This window comes from Siphateles boraxobius, unplaced genomic scaffold (assembly GCF_051911475.1).
Source record: "Siphateles boraxobius isolate OS27281-9 unplaced genomic scaffold, OSU_SipBor_1 52, whole genome shotgun sequence".
Lineage (NCBI taxonomy): Eukaryota > Metazoa > Chordata > Actinopteri > Cypriniformes > Leuciscidae > Siphateles > Siphateles boraxobius.
The window spans coordinates 1,728,498-1,748,992 of record NW_027509164.1 but is presented as its reverse complement, the minus strand read 5'-3'; the positions used below and the strand labels follow the sequence as shown (position 1 = coordinate 1,748,992).

The following is a 20,495-nucleotide window of genomic DNA, read 5'->3' as shown; positions in this document are numbered from 1 at the left end:
CAGTTACTGCAACATCAGATCTGTAGATGACAGCAAGACCGCCACCTCTACCGGTGTAGCGCGGCCGGTAAAGATAAGTGTAGCCAGGCAAAGCACACATATTTAGATTGAAATAGTCATTTGGCTGATGCCACGTTTCACACAGGCAGAAAAAGTCCAGTTTTTTGTCCGAAACAATATCGCAGAGTATAGCCGCTTTATTATTTATAGAGCGAGTGTTCAGATGTGCAAACCTGATTGTGTCAAGGCGGACACCACAGCTGGATGGAGTAGACTTCTGGTGGTAGGAGAAGTTAGCAGGGCAGACATGACGGAAAGGTAAATAGCGGCGATCCAAACGCCTTTGCGACCAAACTGAGTTAATACCGTCTCCGCTTGAATGCAAATTCCAGTGGGAGCCACGATGAACGTATTTAGGCCGACGGAGAATTTGTAGCGATCGCAGTTTTTCCCAAACACCAGTCGCAGGGGGCGCAAGATGACCAAGCTGTAAAAATTCCATGGCAGAGTATTTCAGCATAGTGCAGTCCGGGAGGTCGAAATAAATCTTGCCGTAAACTCCAAAAAATGGCAGTATAAAAACAAATAAAAACCAGCAAGGCCGCATATTAGCAGCAGGTAACATCAGCCGATAAAACCAATCAACAGCACCATAAAATAAACAACTTAACGCGCTGAAGGAGAAGCGGCAGCCAGAATTGCGCCAGCGTCCTCACACTTCCGGGCACCAATCTATCTATAACTAATCTATCTTTCTAACAAATATTTCTTTCTTTCCTTCTAACTATTCTTTCTTTTTTCTTTCTAACTAATCTTTTTTTTTAACTATAAACTTTTTAAAACTTTAAACTACTTCAAACTACTTTAAACTACTTTAAACTTCAAACTACTTTAACCTTCTTCAAACTTTCTGGTCCAAACTTTCACAAGCCAACTTAAAGGTTGTCTCGACAAACTTTTCAATCTAGTTTTTTACTAGGAATCTTTTGAACATTGCACAATTCACATGTTTTAACGCTTGCTATACATTGGATTTGATTAAACAATCTTCAAAGTTATAGCCTTTTGCTTTGCTCAGCATTTGCTTTATACTCATACACTGTGGTTTGCTTAATTTTACAGAGACTTAAGTTGTTGAAGGTAGAACTGCAGCAACTGGCTCCAAATTACACAATCATCTAAAGTTGTATAACATGGAGCTCGAACCCACTATCTCTGTGTCAGAAGCCTGTCACTCATCTCATTGCGCCACTGTGAAGTTGTGTTTTTGCTAAGATGCAGAAGGTCCATAGTTCAAGTGCATAAACCAAGAAATATAATGACATAAAGCAATCAAATTTTTAACTATGATTTCAAAAGTTATAAGCGTTTTGGCAAAAAAAAACGTATATCTCTGGAACACTAGGTGGCGCTCTGTTCAAACTTCTCATGTACCTTCAGGACATGGTGTTGATGATCCATACTAAATTCTGGTATCTGTAAAAATCGGTATCTGCGGATTCGAAATGACACAAGGAATGCATTGATACCACATTTATGATTTTCTGACAAACTGTTCAAAAGTTATTGGCCAAAATAGCCATTTTTACCAGATCTCATGACCTGTAGGTGGCGCTGTTCCCAACTTTGGCATGGACACTCAGATCATGGTTCTGATGAAGCGTACCAATTTTCTTTTCGATTGATCAAAGTTTGGCCGAGATACAGCCTCTTAGCCAATTTTGGGTGGACCTCGTTCAGTTTGCGACACCATAACTTTTTTTTTTCCAGTAAAACAAAAGAATCGCGAACAGTACTTCTATGCGGCTCAGTCCGAAGATCATTTCAGCACATGTTTGGAGAAAATTGGACAAAATTTGAAGGAGGAGTAGCGAAAAAACTGTTTTACATTCGCTCTAATATGGCGGACAGACACATTGTTGGAAAATTACAAATGAGATGTTGTCTGAATCGGCATAAACCAAGGAACATAATGACATAATCAAAATTTGATCAATTTTTTCAAAAGTTATAAGCGTTTTTGCAAAAAAACTTATATCTCAGGAACACTAGGTGGCGTTGTTCAAAATTTGCATGTCCCTTCAAGACATTTTGTCGATCATCCCTACCAAATTTTGTGCTAATATGTCAAATAATTTAAAAGATATTGCAATTTATGACAAAATTCAAAATGGAGGACATTTGGTACATCCAATCCTGGAAAAAATTATATCCACAGAATCGACATGACACAAGGAATCCATAGATACATTTATGATTTTCTGACAAACTGTTCAAAAGTTATTGGCCAAAACATCCATTTTTCATATATCATGACCCATAGGTGGCGCTATTCCCAACTTTGGCATGGAACCTCAACACATGCTTCCGATGAAGTGTACCAATTTTCATTTCGATTGATCAAACTTTGGCCGAGATACAGCCTCTTAGCCAATTTCTGGTGGACCTCGTTAAGTTTGCGACACCATAAGTTTTTTTTTCCAGTATATCAAAAAAATCGGGAACAGTACTTTTATGCGCCTCAGTCCGAAGATCATTTGAGCACATGTTTGGAGAAAATTGGACAAAATTTGAAGGAGGAGTAGCAAAAAATTTGAGTACTATACATTTCAAAATGGCCTCTACTGTCATGGACGGGGTCTTAATGTAAAGCATTGGTTGTGATCAGCATGATGAGTGGAATCAGGTGTACTATGTCAGTTTCATGTCTCTAGATCAAAGGGTTCAAAAGTTATAACCATTTCAATGTTGCATTTTTGAACTGGTGGTGGCGCTATAGAGTTGGTTCTAGAGACTCAAAATTTGGCTCAATTACTTTTCATGACCATCCCTATAACCATGCCAAATTTCATCATTTTCCTACTTACGGTTCTTAGGGCTGCCATAGACTCCCAATTGCAGAATAATAATAATAATAAATATAGCTGCAAGCAGCAATTGCGGGGCCAAGCCGCTGAAAGGCCTGTAGCACAATGCGGAGCCAGAAGAGCAAAAACAGCAGAAATTGAATGTACATGAAGAACATATATGTCCAGAAGTACAGATGAAATCAAAATGAACAGAAGGTCTGATGAGAATGAACACAGAATGAAGTAAAAAAAAAGAAGCTTATTTCTAATCCAAGAGTAAGAAAGATTAGTACAGCTTTTACCTGGATATTAAAGGACTTAAAATGACAAGTTTATACACAATTTTAAAGTTGTCCCACATAGGACTCAAACCCACTATCTATGAGTCAGGTGTCTGTCACTCATCTCACTAGGTCAAATTCGGAGACAAATATCTCAGGAACGGTAGCGAATATAAAAAATCTGTTAAGTCATTTCTGTGCGGCTCGGTCCAAGTAACATCTGATCAAATTTTGGACAAAATTGAGTAAGATTTGAAGGAAGAGTAGTGAAAAAACGGTTTTTCATTTGCTCCAATATGGTGGACAGTCACATTGTTGGAAAATGACAAATGAGTTATCATATAACACTAGGTGGCGCTGTGTTCAATCTTCTCACATTGTGTCAATGATCCATACTAAATTTTGTGAAGATAGGTCAAATAGTTTAAAAGTTATTGCAAATTATGACAAAATTATAGAAGTATACAGACAATTATACAGAAGTAAAGATAGGATGAAATCAAAATAAACAGAAGTTCTGATGAGAATGAACAAAGGATGTAGAAAAACACACTTTTTTCTAATTCCAATTCAGTGTAAGAAACATTAGTACAGTTTTTACCCAGATAATGAAGGAATTAAAATGACAACTTTATACAAAACTTTCCCCTTTGGGGACAATAAAGTGCATTTCATTGATTTCATTTACACAGCTGCCAAAATTCAATAGTTCAAGTGAGAATGAACTCAAAATGAAGAATGTTTTTTAAAGATGCACCACGTGTTAGATTTAAGTTCTCAGAAAGACAAAATGTTTTGAACAGAAGCAACTTTTGCATCACTTCTGGCCACAGTACCACTTCCAGACTGCATGTGCCACACAGGATTCAAGTGGAATGATGTGGGGCTTATGGCAAGTCGTTTTTCAGATTGTTTACAGATTGCTAAACTAACCAACAGAAGTCTTATTAAGCTTTGTTTTCTTTTCTTTTTTATGTATGGTGTTGAATTGGTTAAAGACTGCAAGTTGAGGCAAGTCAAAAAAAGTTTTTTTTTAATTAAAAATCAAAGTGTATATATTGGTTAAATGTTAGAAATTAAAGTTTTTAAACATGGATGGCTAACAAGATTTATTTTTCATGTGTGCTGGTGCATTGGTAAAAGTCGCATTGAGGGAAGTTTGTTGGTTGGAAATTTTCATTTGATATGATCATTTGTCGTATTTGAATGCCAATTGTTATCTGCTTGTGTTGTCTTAAGAAAGAACTTCAGTCTCTTATTTACATGTACATTTCTTTTTACAGATGCCACGTTCAAAGAAGAGGTCGGCAATAGCCAAGAGGCTAAATGCACAACGATGTGCAGCAGAGGCTGCACTGCTTCCTCTTAAAATAAGTCAAGCAGAGGCTGCACAGCTCCCTCTTAAAACAAGTGGAGCCGAGGTTTTGCTGCTTCCTCGTAAAAAACTGGCCGATTTTCCTGACCCTGTCACGCAGTCAAAAACGCAGTCAAAAACGTAGTCAAAAACGCAGTTACCCCCACAGAACTCTGAACAAAACTTTGAAATTGACAGAACTTTACATGAAAATGCTTTGAATACTTTACCTGCATGTGTTGAATTTCTACAGAAACCATTACTGAAAGGTTCCTTTCATCAAGGTGATGCCCGCTTTGGAAATTCACGTGGCAGACAGTGTGGTGCCATCAGTCTGATAGCAGTGTTGACGAGCAAGATGAAGAACGTGTTGACCTGGACAACACAAGATCTCAATTGTGTATTGGTGGCAGGAACACGCCTTTATGAATCTTTACGAAACCAGGGTAACATAAATGACCAGGAAGTCATGGGTAGGCATTACATTGCAGTCCATGAATTACCACGGAGACATGTGCTGGGTAACACTGTATTTTCCATAGAGTATGCAGAGTCTCTCACTGGATTTGTTAATGTTGATGACTATGATGAATCCTTAAGGAATGTGGCCATGCCAGTTGATGTAGCTCTTCAGCGAGCTCTACTGAGTGCTGATGCTTTCCTTTTATGTATTTGTGCCAACACATGTGCAGTTATTAAGGAGGATTCATGGTATGCCTTTGTTGATTCTCATGCTAACATGACAGAGACAAGTTGTGTTGCTTATCACAGCACCATAGAATCTTTGTATGACTACATTAATGAGATGGCACAGTCATTTGGGGTAATTGCGCCACGATTTGAGATAACTGGAGTTTTTGCCCATGCAGATGCTGAACTTTCTCACTCGCTGGAGGTAGACCGCAGCGGTTTTCCATGCTCTTCCGGTAAAGCACTTTACAGTGAAGTCTTAAAACGCAAGCCCAAGGTATGCAAATCTGTGACGACTGAGGTAAGGTCATCTGACTTTCAATTACCTGAGGTTGAAGTTCAAAATACAAGCACTGATGTTCCCATGCCACAACCAGTGTATAATGTGTTGCAGAGTAAAGGAAAAAGGGGGACAAGTAAAAATCAGGATGAACTATCAGAGAAATGGGTTACGAAGTCCCTCTCGCTGGAGGCAGACCACAGCAGTTGTCCACAGTCCTCTGGTAAAGCACTGTTGTAAACTTCTTCCTTCTTCAGTGTAGAAAAACTCAGAAGCGAAAACCAGGAGACTTATTTAAGCAGGATTCTTTATTTGCTGTAGTCTGCTCCGTACCCAAGTCAAGTGAAGTCTAGTCTAAGGCAGTATACATTGAGTTCATATATACATTTCAAGGGGGAGGGATTACATTGTGATGAACAAAGCATGTAAATGAGCTGAGACAACGAGAACAGGAAAGGCATAGACTTCTCGTACTGAGATGAGACAAATGGTCTCAGTAATAAAATAACAGGTGTTCAAACTTGCTCAGCATGACTCTTCACCCGGTAAACAACGAGAACAGGAAAAGCCTAGCCTTCTCGTACTGAGATGGGACAGTCAGGAATATCCAGCTGGGAACCCCTACCGTTTGCAGAGATTTCCTGGTCTCATAATTTCTAAACTTTCTCAATATAAAATACTATTGTATTGGAAATCTAAATTAAACATTTAAATAAATTTGTAATCCTACAGCACTTTATAGCGAAGTCTTAAAACGCACACCCAAGGTATGCAAATCTGTGACAACTGAGGTAAGATCATCTGACATCCAATTACCTAAAGTTGAAGTTCAAAATTCAAGCAGCACTAACCTTTCAATGTTGCAACCAGTGTGTAATGTGTTGCCAAGTGAAGGAAAAAGGGGGAGAAGAAAAAAGCAGGATGAGCAGGTCTCTGAGAAACGGGTTAAAAAATCTCATGTTGAAAATGTTGTAGTAGATGACATAATTATTACTGAGGTTTCAATTCCAGAAGTGTTTTTTTCTCCCTTGACTCTTAGAGATCAGCAAGCTTTATGTGATCTCTTGCTTCTGAAAAATGATAACAGTGACTGTGATGTTACAACAAACTTTGGTCCCATTGCAGGTCCGTGTCAGACAAAGAGTATCAAACCAGATGGTAGCTGCTTTTTCAGGTCACTGGCATATGCAATTTGTGGAAGTGAGGACAAGCATTTGAAGATTCGCCGTGCAGTTGTCAAACACCTGAAAATGAACGCTTCAATATTTGAGAGGTATGTGAGAAGTGAGTATACTTCAGTAGAGGACTACTTGACACAATCTAGAGTCTATTATTCTGGGTCATGGGTCACTGAAATTGACATCTTTGCTTCTGCTGATCTATTTAAAACAACCATAATGACTTTTAATGATGGCCGGTGGAATTCACACAAACCTACTGGAGAGGTAATTGCAAACAATGCAATATATTTGAAAAACTGTAATGGTAATCATTATGAAGTTGTGACATGTGTCAAGCACAGAGATCAAGACATTTGCGCAGGAAAGTGTGGGAATGCTACTTCAAATGAGGTGAGAATGCCATGTCTGCGTAAAAGGAAGGTAAGCGAAGCTGCAGAATGTGATCAAGAGACAGAAAAAATGGAAGTATGAGAAGTCCAATGTCATTATCATACTTGATTTCAGACAGAATAAAATTGCCCATGCCAAAACAAAATACCGTGATGTTCAGTTTCAGAAACATGTTTGCCAGTATTCTCAGATGAAATATAAAAATAATGTCTCATTTCAGGCAACTGTACGTGAGTATTCCGAGAAGAAATATCTTCAAAACCTGGCCTTTAACGCAAGAGTGCATGAGTATTCCAAGAAGAAATATCTTCAAAACCTGGCCTTTAACGCAAGAGTGCGTGAGTATTCCAAGAAGAAATATCTTCAAAACCTGGCCTTTAACGCAAGAGTGCGTGAGTATTCCAAGAAGAAATATCTTCAAAACCTGGCCTTTAACGCAAGAGTGCGTGAGTATTCCAAGAAGAAATATCTTCAAAACCTGGCCTTTAACACAAGAGTGCGTGAGTATTCCAAGAAGAAATATGTTCAGAACTTGGTCTTTAAAGCAAGACTGCGTGAGTATTCCAAGAAGAAATATCTTCAAAATCTGGACTTTAAAGTAAGAGTGCGTGAGTATTCTAAGACAAAATATCACAAAGATGTAAACTTTCATTTCAGTAAAATATAAAAAGGCTGTGAGGTATATGCAAAAAAAAGGGAAAAACAGAAAGACATTGGTGTTGCCATTGCTGGTTTTCGTCAAGAAGTGAGTAGAGGTCCAGAGTTTGTGTGCTGTGTCTGTCACCGTTTACTTTTCAGAAAGCAGGTTATTGAATGCAAACCAGAATGCTATGAAGACAAAGGAGACAAAATTGCTGCTTTGACGAGAAGATGCATCACCCTGAGGTATGTGCATGTTTGTGATGAAAAATGTCATAATACTTCTGTTTTTTCTCCAAGGTGCAAATTGTGGATTTGTCCAACCTGTCATTGAAAAATCATCAGTGGAAAACTGCCTGAAGAGAGTGTTGCTAACAATATGCATTTGGTGGACATTCCAAATCAACTAAAGTGTCTAAACTCTTTGGAACAACATCTTGTGGCACGTAATATTCCTTTTTTGAAGTTACTCTGTCTTCCACGTGGAAAACAAAATGGCTGCCATGGACCTGTCGTGTGTGTTCCTGTAAATACTGCAGATGTGTCAAATATTCTTCCACGAAATGAATGTGATGACAAGATGATAAGGATAAAACTGAAGCGCAAGTTAACCTACAAAGGGCATTATGAGTACAAGCATGTACACACTGATCGTGTTAGAAATGCTCTGAGATGTTTGATCAGGTGCAATAAATGGTACAAGGATGTGGAGATTAATGAACAATGGATCAACTCTTTGAATTAACCAGAAGAGAATGTTGCTGACGAAATGGAGGAACAAGCTGAAGGTGAAAAGAGTGAAGAGGAAAATGATACAGAAGAACAGCCAGAGGAAGACTCGACTTGCATCAAAGAGCAGAGTGGTCTTTTGTCAGACACATGTTTACAACTTGTCGATCTTGGTTCAGAAGTAATTGATCAGCATTTTCAAGATGTATTAAATGTGGCACCAGCTGAAGGTAACAGTCCTGTTAAATTACTGTCAGATAAAAGCAATGAAGCAAAATGTTTTCCTGTTCTCTTTCCAACTGGTGGTCCAACATTCCATGATGAGAGGGAAAAAAAGATCACACTGTCACGATACTTAAATGCAAGAATCCTCAACGCAGATGGACGTTTTGCACGGAGCACAGACTTTATTTTCTATGCACAATACATGTCGGAGTTGGATCAAATTGTATCTAATGTTTCTATTGCTTTGCGAAAAGGGTCAGACAAGAGGTTGTTGCAAGGAGTAACCTCGGATATGCTGACAAACCCAGAGTCATTAGCTAAAATATTGAATTATGATGAAGGATACAAGTTTTTGAGACCAGTCCGTGGAACGCCACCCTATTGGCAATCGACTCAAAAAGACCTTTTTGCACTCATAAGACAACTAGGTATTCCAACTTTCTTTGCATCCTTTAGCTCTGCTGATCTCAGATGGCCTGAAATGATCAACACCATCCTGGAGCAAGAACAGAAAAATGTCAGTGTTGATGAGCTTGACTGGTCTGAGAAATGTGGACTAATTAGACGAAACCCAGTCACTGCTGCAAGGATGTTTGATTATAGATGGCATTGTTTTTTGAAAGATGTCATTATGTCACCCGCTCAACCTATTGGAAAGATCAAAGACTACTTTTATCGTGTAGAGTTTCAACAGCGTGGATCTCCTCATGTTCATTGTCTGTTTTGGGTTGAAAATGCTCCAAAGTTAAATGAAGACAATGAAGACAATGATGCTTTGGTTGCTGCTTTCATAGATCATTACATCACTTGTGAGACACCAGGAGATGATGACACTGAACTGTATGAGACTGTGAACAGTGTTCAAAAGCACAGCAGCAGACATTCCAAGACATGCCGGAAGAAAAACACTGTGTGTAGATTTAATTTTCCACGACCTCCATCTAACCGCACCTTTATAACTAGAGCCATACGAGATGACTTGAAAGGCAATGATGGAAATGACACTGCAAGTGCAATTCTGAAGAAAATCAAAACTGCGTTAACAGAATCTGAATTCAATTTTGATTCAACAGATGCCTTTTTCTAATCCATTGGAATCAATCAAGCTGTGTTTGAGAAGGCGTACAAGAAATGTTCTAAAAAGAAGAGTGTCGTCTTGAAACGAAGTCCAAAAGATGTTTGGGTAAATCAATATAACCCTTGTTTATTGCGCGCATGGCAAGGCAACATGGATATCCAGTATGTCACAGATGCTTACTCTGTAGTGGTTTATATTATTAGTTACATCACAAAAGCAGAACAAGAAATGGGACTGTTGTTGCAGCGTGCACAAGATGAAGCTATGAATGGAAATCTTGAAGCAAGATCATCATTAAAAATGTTGGGAAGTGTATATCTACACAACAGAGAAGTTTAAGCACAAGAGGCTATGTATCGCCTAACAGGTATGCACCTGAAAGAATGCTCTTGCAAAGTCCAGTTTATTCCAATTGGAACCGATCCTGTGAAGATGAGTTTGCCTTTGCGTGTTCTCCAAAACAAAGATGACCATTCTGGTGAAGAAAACTGTTTTTGGATGAATAGTTTGGTTGACCGATACAAGAGTAGACCAAAAACAAAACATTTTGAGATTCTGTGTCTGGGCAGTTTTTGTTCAGAATACAGGATATTGTCAACAGCTGAGCTATCTTCACAAAACAAAGAAAATGTGATCAAGCTTGACAACAATTGTGGTTATATGGTAAGAAGAACTCGAACTGAACCTGCAGTAATAAGGTATCCAAGATTTTCACCAACAAAAGATCCTGAGAAGTACTACCATTCACTGCTACAACTTTTTTAACCACATTATGAAGATTGCCAGCTGAAGCCTGAGAAGTTCCACACTTATGATGATTTCTACAACAATGGTGCTGTGAAATGTGGAAGTAATGTGACTGAAGTAAAATCTATTGTTGATTCTAATAGAGCACTGTTTGAAAAGGACAGCGATGAAATGGACAGAGCTCAACAGGTTTTGGAGCTGGGTGTTGATTTGGAAGATGCTTGGGCTGCATTGTGTCCTGAAACAGAGAAGGAGCGCCATGAATGTATTGAGCTAAAGAAGAATAACGTACTTCCTGAAGAAGATGATTCTGACACACTTATTCCAGATCTTGTAGTGAACCCTCGAACTGCATTCACAATTGAGAACAGTAATGCTACAATGTCTCGAGATGAAGCATTGGGTTTACTAAGATCATTAAATGCTAAACAGTCTGCAATATTTTACAAAGTTCACGACTGGTGTTTACAAAAACTGCATGGAGAAAACCCTGAACCGTTTCGGTTGTTTGTTTCTGGTGGAGCAGGCACAGGAAAAAGCCATTTAATTAAAGCAATATGCTATGAATCTTCTAGACTCTTGTCTCAGCTGTCTGACAACCCTGATGATTGGAGTGTGATTTTATGTGCATCAACTGGAGTAGCCGCATACAACATTGGCGCTGCTACCATACACCACACTTTTTCAATTGGTGCTAATGTCAAACTGCCATATCAACCACTAAGTGATGACAAAATCAATTCTCTGCGTTCCAAACTTGGATGTTTGCAGATTTTGATTATTGATGAAGTATCCATGGTTGACCATCACCTTTTGTCATATGTTCATGGGAGATTGAGACAAATCAAACAAACTGGTGATTACTCCCTCTTTGGAAAAGTAAGTCTTGTAGCTGTAGGAGATTTTTATCAGCTGCCGCCTGTCAAAGGAACTCCACTCTATGCTGATACAAAAGGAGTGAACCTTTGGGAAAACAACTTTGAAATTGCTGAATTAACTGAAGTTGTTCGGCAACAAGATGTAACTTTTGCTGAAACCTTAAATCGTCTGAGAGTTCGTAAAAAAAATGAACCTCTAAGCTCAAGTGACATCAACATGTTGAAGCAACGTGAAACAGGAGAAGAAGGCGGGGATGTTCATATATTTCCTACAAATAAAGAGGTTGATGAATACAATATTCAGAGACTAAATGAGGTTTGTCCTGAGGCAATCAGTATTCGAGCTCAAGATTTTGTGAGAAATCCAAAAACTGAAAGGATTGAAAAAAAAAGTTGGATTTCATTTAACCGTTTTCAACTCATGTTTGGCTAAATGTGTTTCCTTGGGTGTTGGAGCAAGAGTTATGTTAAAGAAAAATATTGATGTTTCGGATGGACTTGTGAATGGAGCCTTTGGTACAGTTGTCCATATTAGCAGAAGTCAAAAACAGGACGATGATTATGATGATGACTTTCCATCAGCCATTCATGTGGAATTTGATGATCCAAATGTGGGAAAAATTCAGAGATCAAACCAACGACATAGATTTTCCCAAAATTCTACAGTAATTGAAGTTCAAGAAGATCAAGTCACAACCAACGGTGGATTAAGACGCCAATTTCCACTTAGACTGGCATGGGCATGCACTGTTCACAAAGTCCAAGGGCTCACAGTAGATAAAGCTGTCATATCCCTTGACAAGATCTTTACTTCAGGACAAGCATATGTTGCATTGAGTCGTGTGAGAACTCTCAATGGACTAATAATTCAAAACTTCAAGGAGTCTGTAATCTACTGTAATGATCAAATTGACTTGGCAATGAAAAATATACCAAAATTTCCATTAGAAAGTCACACTTTCTCAAAGACACCTGGTATATTTACAATTGCTCTTCACAATGTGCAAAGTCTTCAAGCTCATGTTCAAGATATTCAAGCTCACAGACAACTTATGAATGCAGATTGTATTTGTTTAACTGAAACATGGCTAAAAGTTGAAGACCAAGTACAAATACCAGGATTTATGTTCAAGCATAATCCAAGAGCTAAGTGCTATGACAACAGCACTCCACTTTTCAGTAATTTAAAACTACAGCGAGGAGGTGGAGTTGCTATTTACTGTTGTGAAAACATGTTTTTTAAAGTCATCATTCCAGAACCTTGCAATTTGGAATGTTTGTACTTCTCAGTTCCACATTTCAGTTTGAATGCTGCTCTGCTGTACAGGCCTAATTCATATCAAATTGATGTGTTTCGACAAAATCTGTTACATGTCATTACTGAGCTGGAAAAACATCCAGGAAAGAAAGTAATTATGGGTGACTTCAATGAGGACCTCTTAACATCATCTTCAATTGGGAAACTAATGGAAGTCCATGGATACAGTCAACATGTGCAATGTCCTACAACTGAAAAGGGTACGTTAATAGACCATGTCTATATTAAAGATGCAGAAAATGTTACAATTGAAATTGTTTCAACTTATTATAGTTACCATGAAGCAATACTAGTTTCAGTAAGGTAATTGACATTTATGACACATAATGAAGACTGTATAACTGCATTTTTCTTTTCTGTGCCCCTACCACGCTACAATTAATCTGAGATTGAGGTCCATGAAGGTCTGTTCAAGTTCACAAGTGAAAACGGTATGTTATTAGACCATTTATTTCAAATAATTTCAATAAGAAAATGATTCATCTGTTGTAATTTCTGCAAGTCCACTAGTATGCTATCAAGAAAGGTTTACTCATGTAAGGTAATATGTCTGATTTATGCAGCACGCTGAACTAAGAAATGTATATAACTACACCGTCTATTCTGTTTTTGTTCGTACAATGTGACGCACATCTTGAGATTCCAAGGTCTATACAGTCCTGACCATTCCATACCAAGTTCCATCCATTGTTCATCGGGCACAAACCAGCACCTCCCATAATTGCTCTTCTTTCTGGCGCTCCAAAGCTACATCCAGTCAAGGTTTTTGTAGTGTTTATGCATTCAATTTGTAAAATTTGTGTTTCTGATTTTTCTTCATTTTAGACAATGGTTTTGGTTTTTAGCTGAATTTGTTTTTGATCTAATTTCTGCCAGTCTAAGCCATCCAAACAACACTGGATGCTTCCAATCTGCATAGGAAGCATCCACAAAGACTGCCTGGAATTGTCTTATAAAATGCAATTAAATTAATAGGATTACAAGAAAACATCTAAAAATGATCTAGAAAACTTCACATATAAAGGTAAGTTGGCATGATTGTGTACATTTTAATAGTTTAAAAAGAAAATATTTAAGGCACTATCAACTAACAATATAATTTCAGATTTATAAACTGTGTTATCTTACCTTTTTGTCAGTAATTTTTTTTTTTTTAGATTTCTGAAACACTGAAGTCATAATTCCTCCATATACCCATCACAAGATTTTCTGCTCCATGAACTCCTCTACAGAAGCACAAAGCTGATCAAAAAAGGTTTTTTTGATTTTATGTCTGCAAAGCTTGAATGAAAGCATGTCAATTTCAGTTAACAGATTATCTACATTAATGGCAATATGTCTTTGTGTAAACCGCTTCACTTTCATCAAGCAGTTTGTTATATGCATGTAATCTCTGCAGATTTCTGAACGAACTGAAGTTATAATTTCCTCCATATGTCCATCACAAGATTATCTGCACCATGAAGTTTTATAAAGAATCGCACAACTTTTAAGACGGTAAGTTTTATTGAAGTAAATTTAAGTTGTGGACATTTATACAAGCACTGATAATCTACTAATGGTACGCTTTCAGATTTGTGCAGCAACTCTAACTACTGTTGATATTTTGAAGTCCACATATCCCTATACAAATGTCCACAAAAGGTAAGCTAACAGACCATGTCTATATTAGTTGTGAAATGTTTAATGTGAAGAATTCACTTATAGCATTTTGTTGAATGAATGTAATATTTTCAGATTTCTGAAATTCACCAAAGTCCTAACTTCCTCCATATATCCATCACAAGATTATCTGCACCATGAACTTTTATAAAGAATCACACAACTATTAAGACGGTAAGTTTTATTGAAGTAAATTTTAAGTTGTGGACATTTATACAAGCACTGATTAATCTACTAATTTAACGCTATAATAACGCTTTCAGATTTGTGCAGCAATGTTGATATTTTGAAGTCCACATATTCCTATACAAATGTCCACAAAAAGGTAAGCTAACAGACCATGTTCATGTTAGTTATGAAATATTTAATGTTAAGATTTCACATATAGCACTTTGATTAATGAATGTAATATTTTCAGATTTCTGAAATTCTGAAATTCTGAATGACTTCTGAAAGTCATAATTTCCTCCATATACCTCTCAATTTAAGTTGTGGACATTTATACAAGCACTGATTAATCTAATTGTACACTTCCAGATTTGTGCAGAAACTCAATAACTACTGTTGATATTTTGAAGTCCACATATCCCTTGTAAGGGGTGTACAGTTAAAGACCCAGAACCAGATATGAAGAATGAAGACCCAGAGTCAGAATTATAAAAAATTAAAGAAAATATTTACTGAAGATAGTTTGCAGTTTCATCAGCAGAAGTCAGCTTCAATACTCGCACAGGAGTTCGTAGGCCGCCCCGCTTACAGTTACAAAGATCACAGCAGTTATACGATTTCCAAGGTCTAAGCTACGTCATTGCTTACAGGAGGAATGATTCTCATTGGCTATGAAATAGATAAACACAGTAATTTTCCACACATATACAGATAGACTGAAGCATATCTCCATCGATTATGCAGCTGAAGTTAGGCACGTCATGACCTTCCAGGTCGCAGATTTGGGTTGCTGGGCGCCAGCATGTCCAGAACAACAACTCAGTCAATTTCCAATAATGCCAGTGGTTCCTTAACCTGTAACCAAGAAGACTAACACACACACCGACACACAGCTTTTCCAAGGTTGGATTTGGCCAGGCTCTCACTATAAACAGGAGAGTCCTCTCAAAACATCAAGATAATGCGTTCTTTCTCTCAAGGATAGCTAAACTTTAGTCTAACTGGAAAGAAAGGCTTTAACAAAGAAATGGCCCCTTAAACTATTGGCTTCAATGACCCCTATATGTTTAAACACATTGAAGACCTTTCTCAAACACAAAACAAGTCCCTATTTCATTTCTGGAAGCTGGGTTAAATAAGCAAGCACTGCATTCAGATATCAAATACAGACATTAAAGAATACATGAAAAGAACATTTCAGTAATCACACTGGTAACTTATATAAATAAAGTAAAATCTCCAGAGAAGTCATTCAACTCATTTGATATTTAGAAGGAAAAATATTGATTAATACCTTAATTATAATCAATCATTACATATACATCGAAGCAGCAGTGGATTCCAATCCACCCCCTTCAGTCCCCCGTTTTAGACCAATGTGGAGACCTAAACATCACATCTGGTCTATCCATAAAGAGGCTGCTTCAGAATGTTAGGTTTCTGACCCATGCTCCTCTGTCAGGTTAATTTTTATAAAACAAACAATATATTTTTCCTTCAATGACTTAATATCAACAAAATATCCCACATACTACAATATTGATCTCCAGAACCTTTGGACATAGCTGTCTTTACATGTCTTACACAGCTATTATTCATCTTGGCTAATTTGGTTTCATCATCAAATTAACTGATACAATACAAGTACATATTTAATCATAAATACCAGGATATATGCACTAGTTTTTATAATTTCCAAGAATTTCCAATTTTCATTTTATAATAAACTAAGAAGAATAGTTAATCCATTCTTTTCACTACTCCCATTTATAGACCCAAAAGGTTCAAAACACTGGTTGAGAACACAAAGGTTGTCGAACTGAAAATAAACACATAAAAAAAATAAGACCCATAATAATCGATGTAAGCACTTTAAGTCTTTACTGAAATCATCCTTCAGTTTACAGTCAGATAGCATGTACCATTTTAATTGTATAACATCTTATACCCTTTTTTGTTTGTTTCAAAAATAGAAATAAAATAAAACAAATTCACATCATCATTTCAGTCATTATTTTACCACTAAAATATAGGATCGTTCCCCATTCTGCTTAATAAAGCTTTTGTTCATTCCTTATCCTTATATCACTTGAATCCCTGTCAATCATACAATGTCTTATTTTTTTTATTTTGAAACTCACTTTTCCATACCATTTAAACTTAATTTGACTTCCATAAATTCTATCAGAAATTGTATTTTCATAACATACATTTTTTTTTCTACTATATTTCTTCCATCTTGCCCAACATGCCAGTTCCTTCTGCATCCGAGTCTCTCACCACTGTCAGCCTAGTGACACTTAAAGTTCCCTCGTTAGGGAAATCATGGTATTTTATTAATTCTTCAATACTCTTGTTTTCTTATCATTAACTTCAACTTTATTTTTCATTATAACTACTTCTCACAGTATTTGCCTCAGTTCCACTTATCTTTACAGTTTTACAGAAACCAAAATATTATGTTACTCAGATCCCAGCCCACAGCCATATAGCTGCTTTCTCTTTTTACCTTTATTAAATTGTAGTTTTCTTAGACATCTAATGTCATACATACATTTAATGGATTGAGAAATAAAACCTTTTCTTTTTAGAAGTTATATTCACTCCTCCTTTGTTCGCCCTCCGGCCTTTCAATAAAAATGATGGAGCTCACTCTGGATAATTTGGATAGTGACTTAGCCAATGTGTCACTTTGTCTCTCTGCCGTCAAGTCTATATATATATATATATATATATATATTTTTCCTACGTTTATCCTTATGATCCCACCTAGTTGTCTATTTAAATTTAGACCCTCAGTTGAATTTAGACAAGAGTTTTACCCCAGAATGGACGGCAATCTTCTTTACAATTCCAATTTATATAAAATACTAATCCAGAGAGTAATTCAGTTCAATATCATAAATGACAAAAGCATTCATAATTACCAATAGCAGACAAGAGCTGGAGAACCACTCCAATTAAAGCTCGTCCCATGTTCTGCATTGTCTTTTCATCAGATTGACTTAGAATTATCAACTTTTTTAAAGTTGGTCATTTCACTTAACCCATCTGTAATGATAAAACACTAATTCCAGAGGTTAATGACACAATATCCTCAAAATCAGGAAATAATAGTACCCCAAACTAACACATACAAGACATAGAGTGCAGTCACCATCACACACACACATATTAGACACATATTTTAACTGTTCATTTTTAATGTTCGCTTTTCATTATATCATCTCTAAAAAGATTTAAATTTTAAGTAAGATTTTAAACTTCACATTTTACTGTAGCTTTTACCTAATTTTACATGGTCTCTTAACCAGTTTCAAAGCATGTCTGTTCATTATTCATCTGATCTTAGAAAAGTCAGCTGGATTTTGGTTCATTATCACTATTTTGCTTCAGCTTGCTCTAGCAGGCCGATAACAGAAAGACAGACACAGTTACCATCCCTGCCTCCACTCAGACAGTCTCTCTCTCTCTAAACAAATAATCTTTTCAACAGCCTCCTAAGACTGTAATTTAGACAAAATGTAATATTAAATTTATTACATTAACCTTTTACCATTCACCTTTGTTATCCAGACTCTTCTCAAATCTACAAAAGCCTGTCTTCATCTTTAGCCACCACCATGCCTAACGACCTTCAGGAGTTAAAACTATGTTATAGACATATTAGCTCAACATTAACTCTTCTGTACATTTTACTTGCCCATATGGCAACCAACATCATGTCCCTCATATAATTAAGTTTTGTTACTGTCTCCGCAGCAAATAATGGCAATCACCTCATGGAATCAGCTGGCTCCTGAAAGCCCACTCCCGTTATCTCTTTATCTTTAATTTTCTTCTCTTCAGGGTGTCTTCCCCTGGCATAGTTGCAGACACTTGTCACAATGAAAAACAAGCCATACAATCAATGCGGTTTCTGGTGAGTGGTATAGAGGAACTCACATTTCTGGGTCAGACTGCCGTAACATTAATTTTAACCTCACAGCGCATCTCACCTCTCAATGCTCTGCTGACCCCGGTGGCCTCCAGTAATCAGCGCTCAACTCTCATACCTTTCTCACAAATAACACCTGCATCCGGAGGTGCCCAGTGTTCGTGACCCCCTGCGTTAGGCTGTCCCCTGGCCAGGAAGATCATCCCGTCATTGAGTAGCCACTCGTACACACGTACACACTGGTGACCGCTCATTCCCAATACAATCAGTTTTCTTCAACAGAACTCAGCTGTTTTCTGGAGCTTAGGAAAGGCACGTTCAAGAGTCACCAGAGCCATTCCGATTGCCTAATAGTGTTCACAGGGAGACAGGTCAATAACAACAGTATTTAATCACTTAAATCCATTAACTATCTTAAAAGCAGCAACCTAGCTACTTAGACTATACTCAGTAAATTTAGATCACAACCGTACATTCAGTGTACTTCATCTGTAGCCGGAGCCATCGGTCCTGAATGGTGGAGACTAAATGAGACAAAGTTGTTACTGGTCCTAAAATACGCTAATCAAAATGTCACCTCTATCGTTTAAGGTCTGTATTATTTTAAAGACTTCTTTAAAGTCATTCAGTTTTACTTTTAACATTTTTAACATTTAAATACAAATTGCCCTCTGAATGGTAATGATTTCTTTTAACATCTCTGTGTCTATGGTTTTCAACTGAAACACTGTGCTTTACTATAAATAGCTTATTATCACTTATGACACAGGCTCAGATAACAGCTTTTAGCTGACATTGAATGAGAGAGAGACTCTGAGACATTCAGACTGGTACACTGCTCTCTCATATACTTCTAACATCAAACTTTTATCTACCATCTTTTAACTCTATCCCAGCTTAAGGCATCTTTGCCAGTAATTAAACGTGTTTTCAAATAAACATAGTTTTACAGTTGTCTTTTGCCCACGTCAGGGAATCTAGACATTACAAATTTCCACTCAGATTGAGTCTCTGTCGCACTGGCTGTTTCAGCCACAGCACACATCAGATTTAGATAAGCGAACTGTTTCATTACAGCCAATAGCAGACTTATCTTTTGAAAGCAAAACATCAGCTTCTAGCTCTTTCATGGTCAACTTTTCAAGCTGTTTGTTTAATCAGATGCCTTTCTACAGATTTTACATTTAGCAACTGTTAATTCAGTAGCCTACTACTTCTGCTTATTTGTTCTTCCATAAAAATAATTATTCTAGTTCTCAATAACGTTTCACATTTCTCAATCTCAATTTTAATTGTCAAGTTCTCAACCATAGTTTAATATTTGACTTTAGTTTTCTCTTGGAGTTTATCAATCTCCAATTAGGATTCAGACTATAAGTTTGACGAGGCAAGCACTCTCTGCTTGTGATACTTTTGCAGTTATTGTAAATCATCTGTGAGATTAGTCTCTCTAGATCATCTAAAACCTTTTTAAAATGTTTAATTACAACACAATCATCCTTTTAGTTACTTTGATATATTTTGCAACTCACATCTGTTGGAGTCATTAATTTTACATCAACCTGTATTCATCAATTCACTTATAAAAATTACTATTATAGAAATTACTATTATAGATATTTTCTTCAAAAGGATTCACTTTAAGACTTCAATCTTTTGACCTTTTTATCTCTTATTTCTCAGACGAAAAATGTCACTGTCGTCATTTAAACACTGATCTACTTTCAAACCAATATTATTACCAAAAATGTGTTGTCATTTTATCACATTTTAAACACCTTCTCGGTGGGCATTTACAGTTACGTATTAAATGGTCCTGATGACCACCATTAAAACACTCTCGGCTCCAACTTACTGCACACCCTTGAATCAGTGTGTGTCCCATTCAGGAATGCAAACAGAGCCACTGATTAAGCAGTTCTCTGTATTCTTTTACAGTCCACCAGTGGCTGATTTAATCATAATAGCCCAATCATAATCTTCATCATTATTATTGGCAGAACATTAATTTTCATAAGCTGCAAAATATTCTAAGTTGTTTTCACAAAGTTTCTGTTTAACTTTAGTCACACTTGTCCAAGGAAATGAT

The 20,495-nt window shown here is 36.9% G+C and overlaps 2 protein-coding genes and 1 long non-coding RNA gene across 4 annotated transcripts in view; 2 read left to right on the top strand and 1 right to left on the bottom strand.

The window, feature by feature from the left end:
* Positions 1-20,495, bottom strand: part of LOC143713576 (uncharacterized) — a 380,928-nt gene that overhangs the window by 184,444 nt on the left and 175,989 nt on the right. The gene's annotated exons all lie outside the window — the stretch shown is intronic.
* On the top strand, positions 7,184-10,021 carry LOC143713566 (uncharacterized). Its single transcript, XM_077204877.1, has one exon. The coding sequence runs from the start codon at positions 8,434-8,436 to the stop codon at positions 9,703-9,705; it is 1,272 nt and encodes a 423-aa protein (XP_077060992.1). The 5' UTR covers positions 7,184-8,433; the 3' UTR covers positions 9,706-10,021.
* LOC143713568 (uncharacterized) lies at positions 10,273-14,892 on the top strand. Of its 2 annotated transcripts, none has more exons than XM_077204878.1 (5): positions 10,273-13,401; positions 14,039-14,136; positions 14,213-14,283; positions 14,377-14,475; positions 14,839-14,892. In XM_077204878.1, exon 1 carries the CDS (start codon positions 10,615-10,617, stop codon positions 11,752-11,754), a length of 1,140 nt encoding a protein of 379 aa, XP_077060993.1. In that variant the 5' UTR covers positions 10,273-10,614; the 3' UTR covers positions 11,755-13,401; positions 14,039-14,136; positions 14,213-14,283; positions 14,377-14,475; positions 14,839-14,892. The 2 variants fall into 2 exon arrangements, 1 of the variants encoding a protein (XP_077060993.1); XR_013195128.1 differs by lacking the exon at positions 10,273-13,401 and adding an exon at positions 13,591-13,663.

Bases quoted from the DNA above. Each gene is read 5' to 3' on its own strand.
- LOC143713566 (XM_077204877.1), top strand. From the start codon at position 8,434: ATGGAGGAACAAGCTGAAGGTGAAAAGAGTGAAGAGGAAAATGATACA.
- LOC143713568 (XM_077204878.1), top strand. From the start codon at position 10,615: ATGGACAGAGCTCAACAGGTTTTGGAGCTGGGTGTTGATTTGGAAGAT.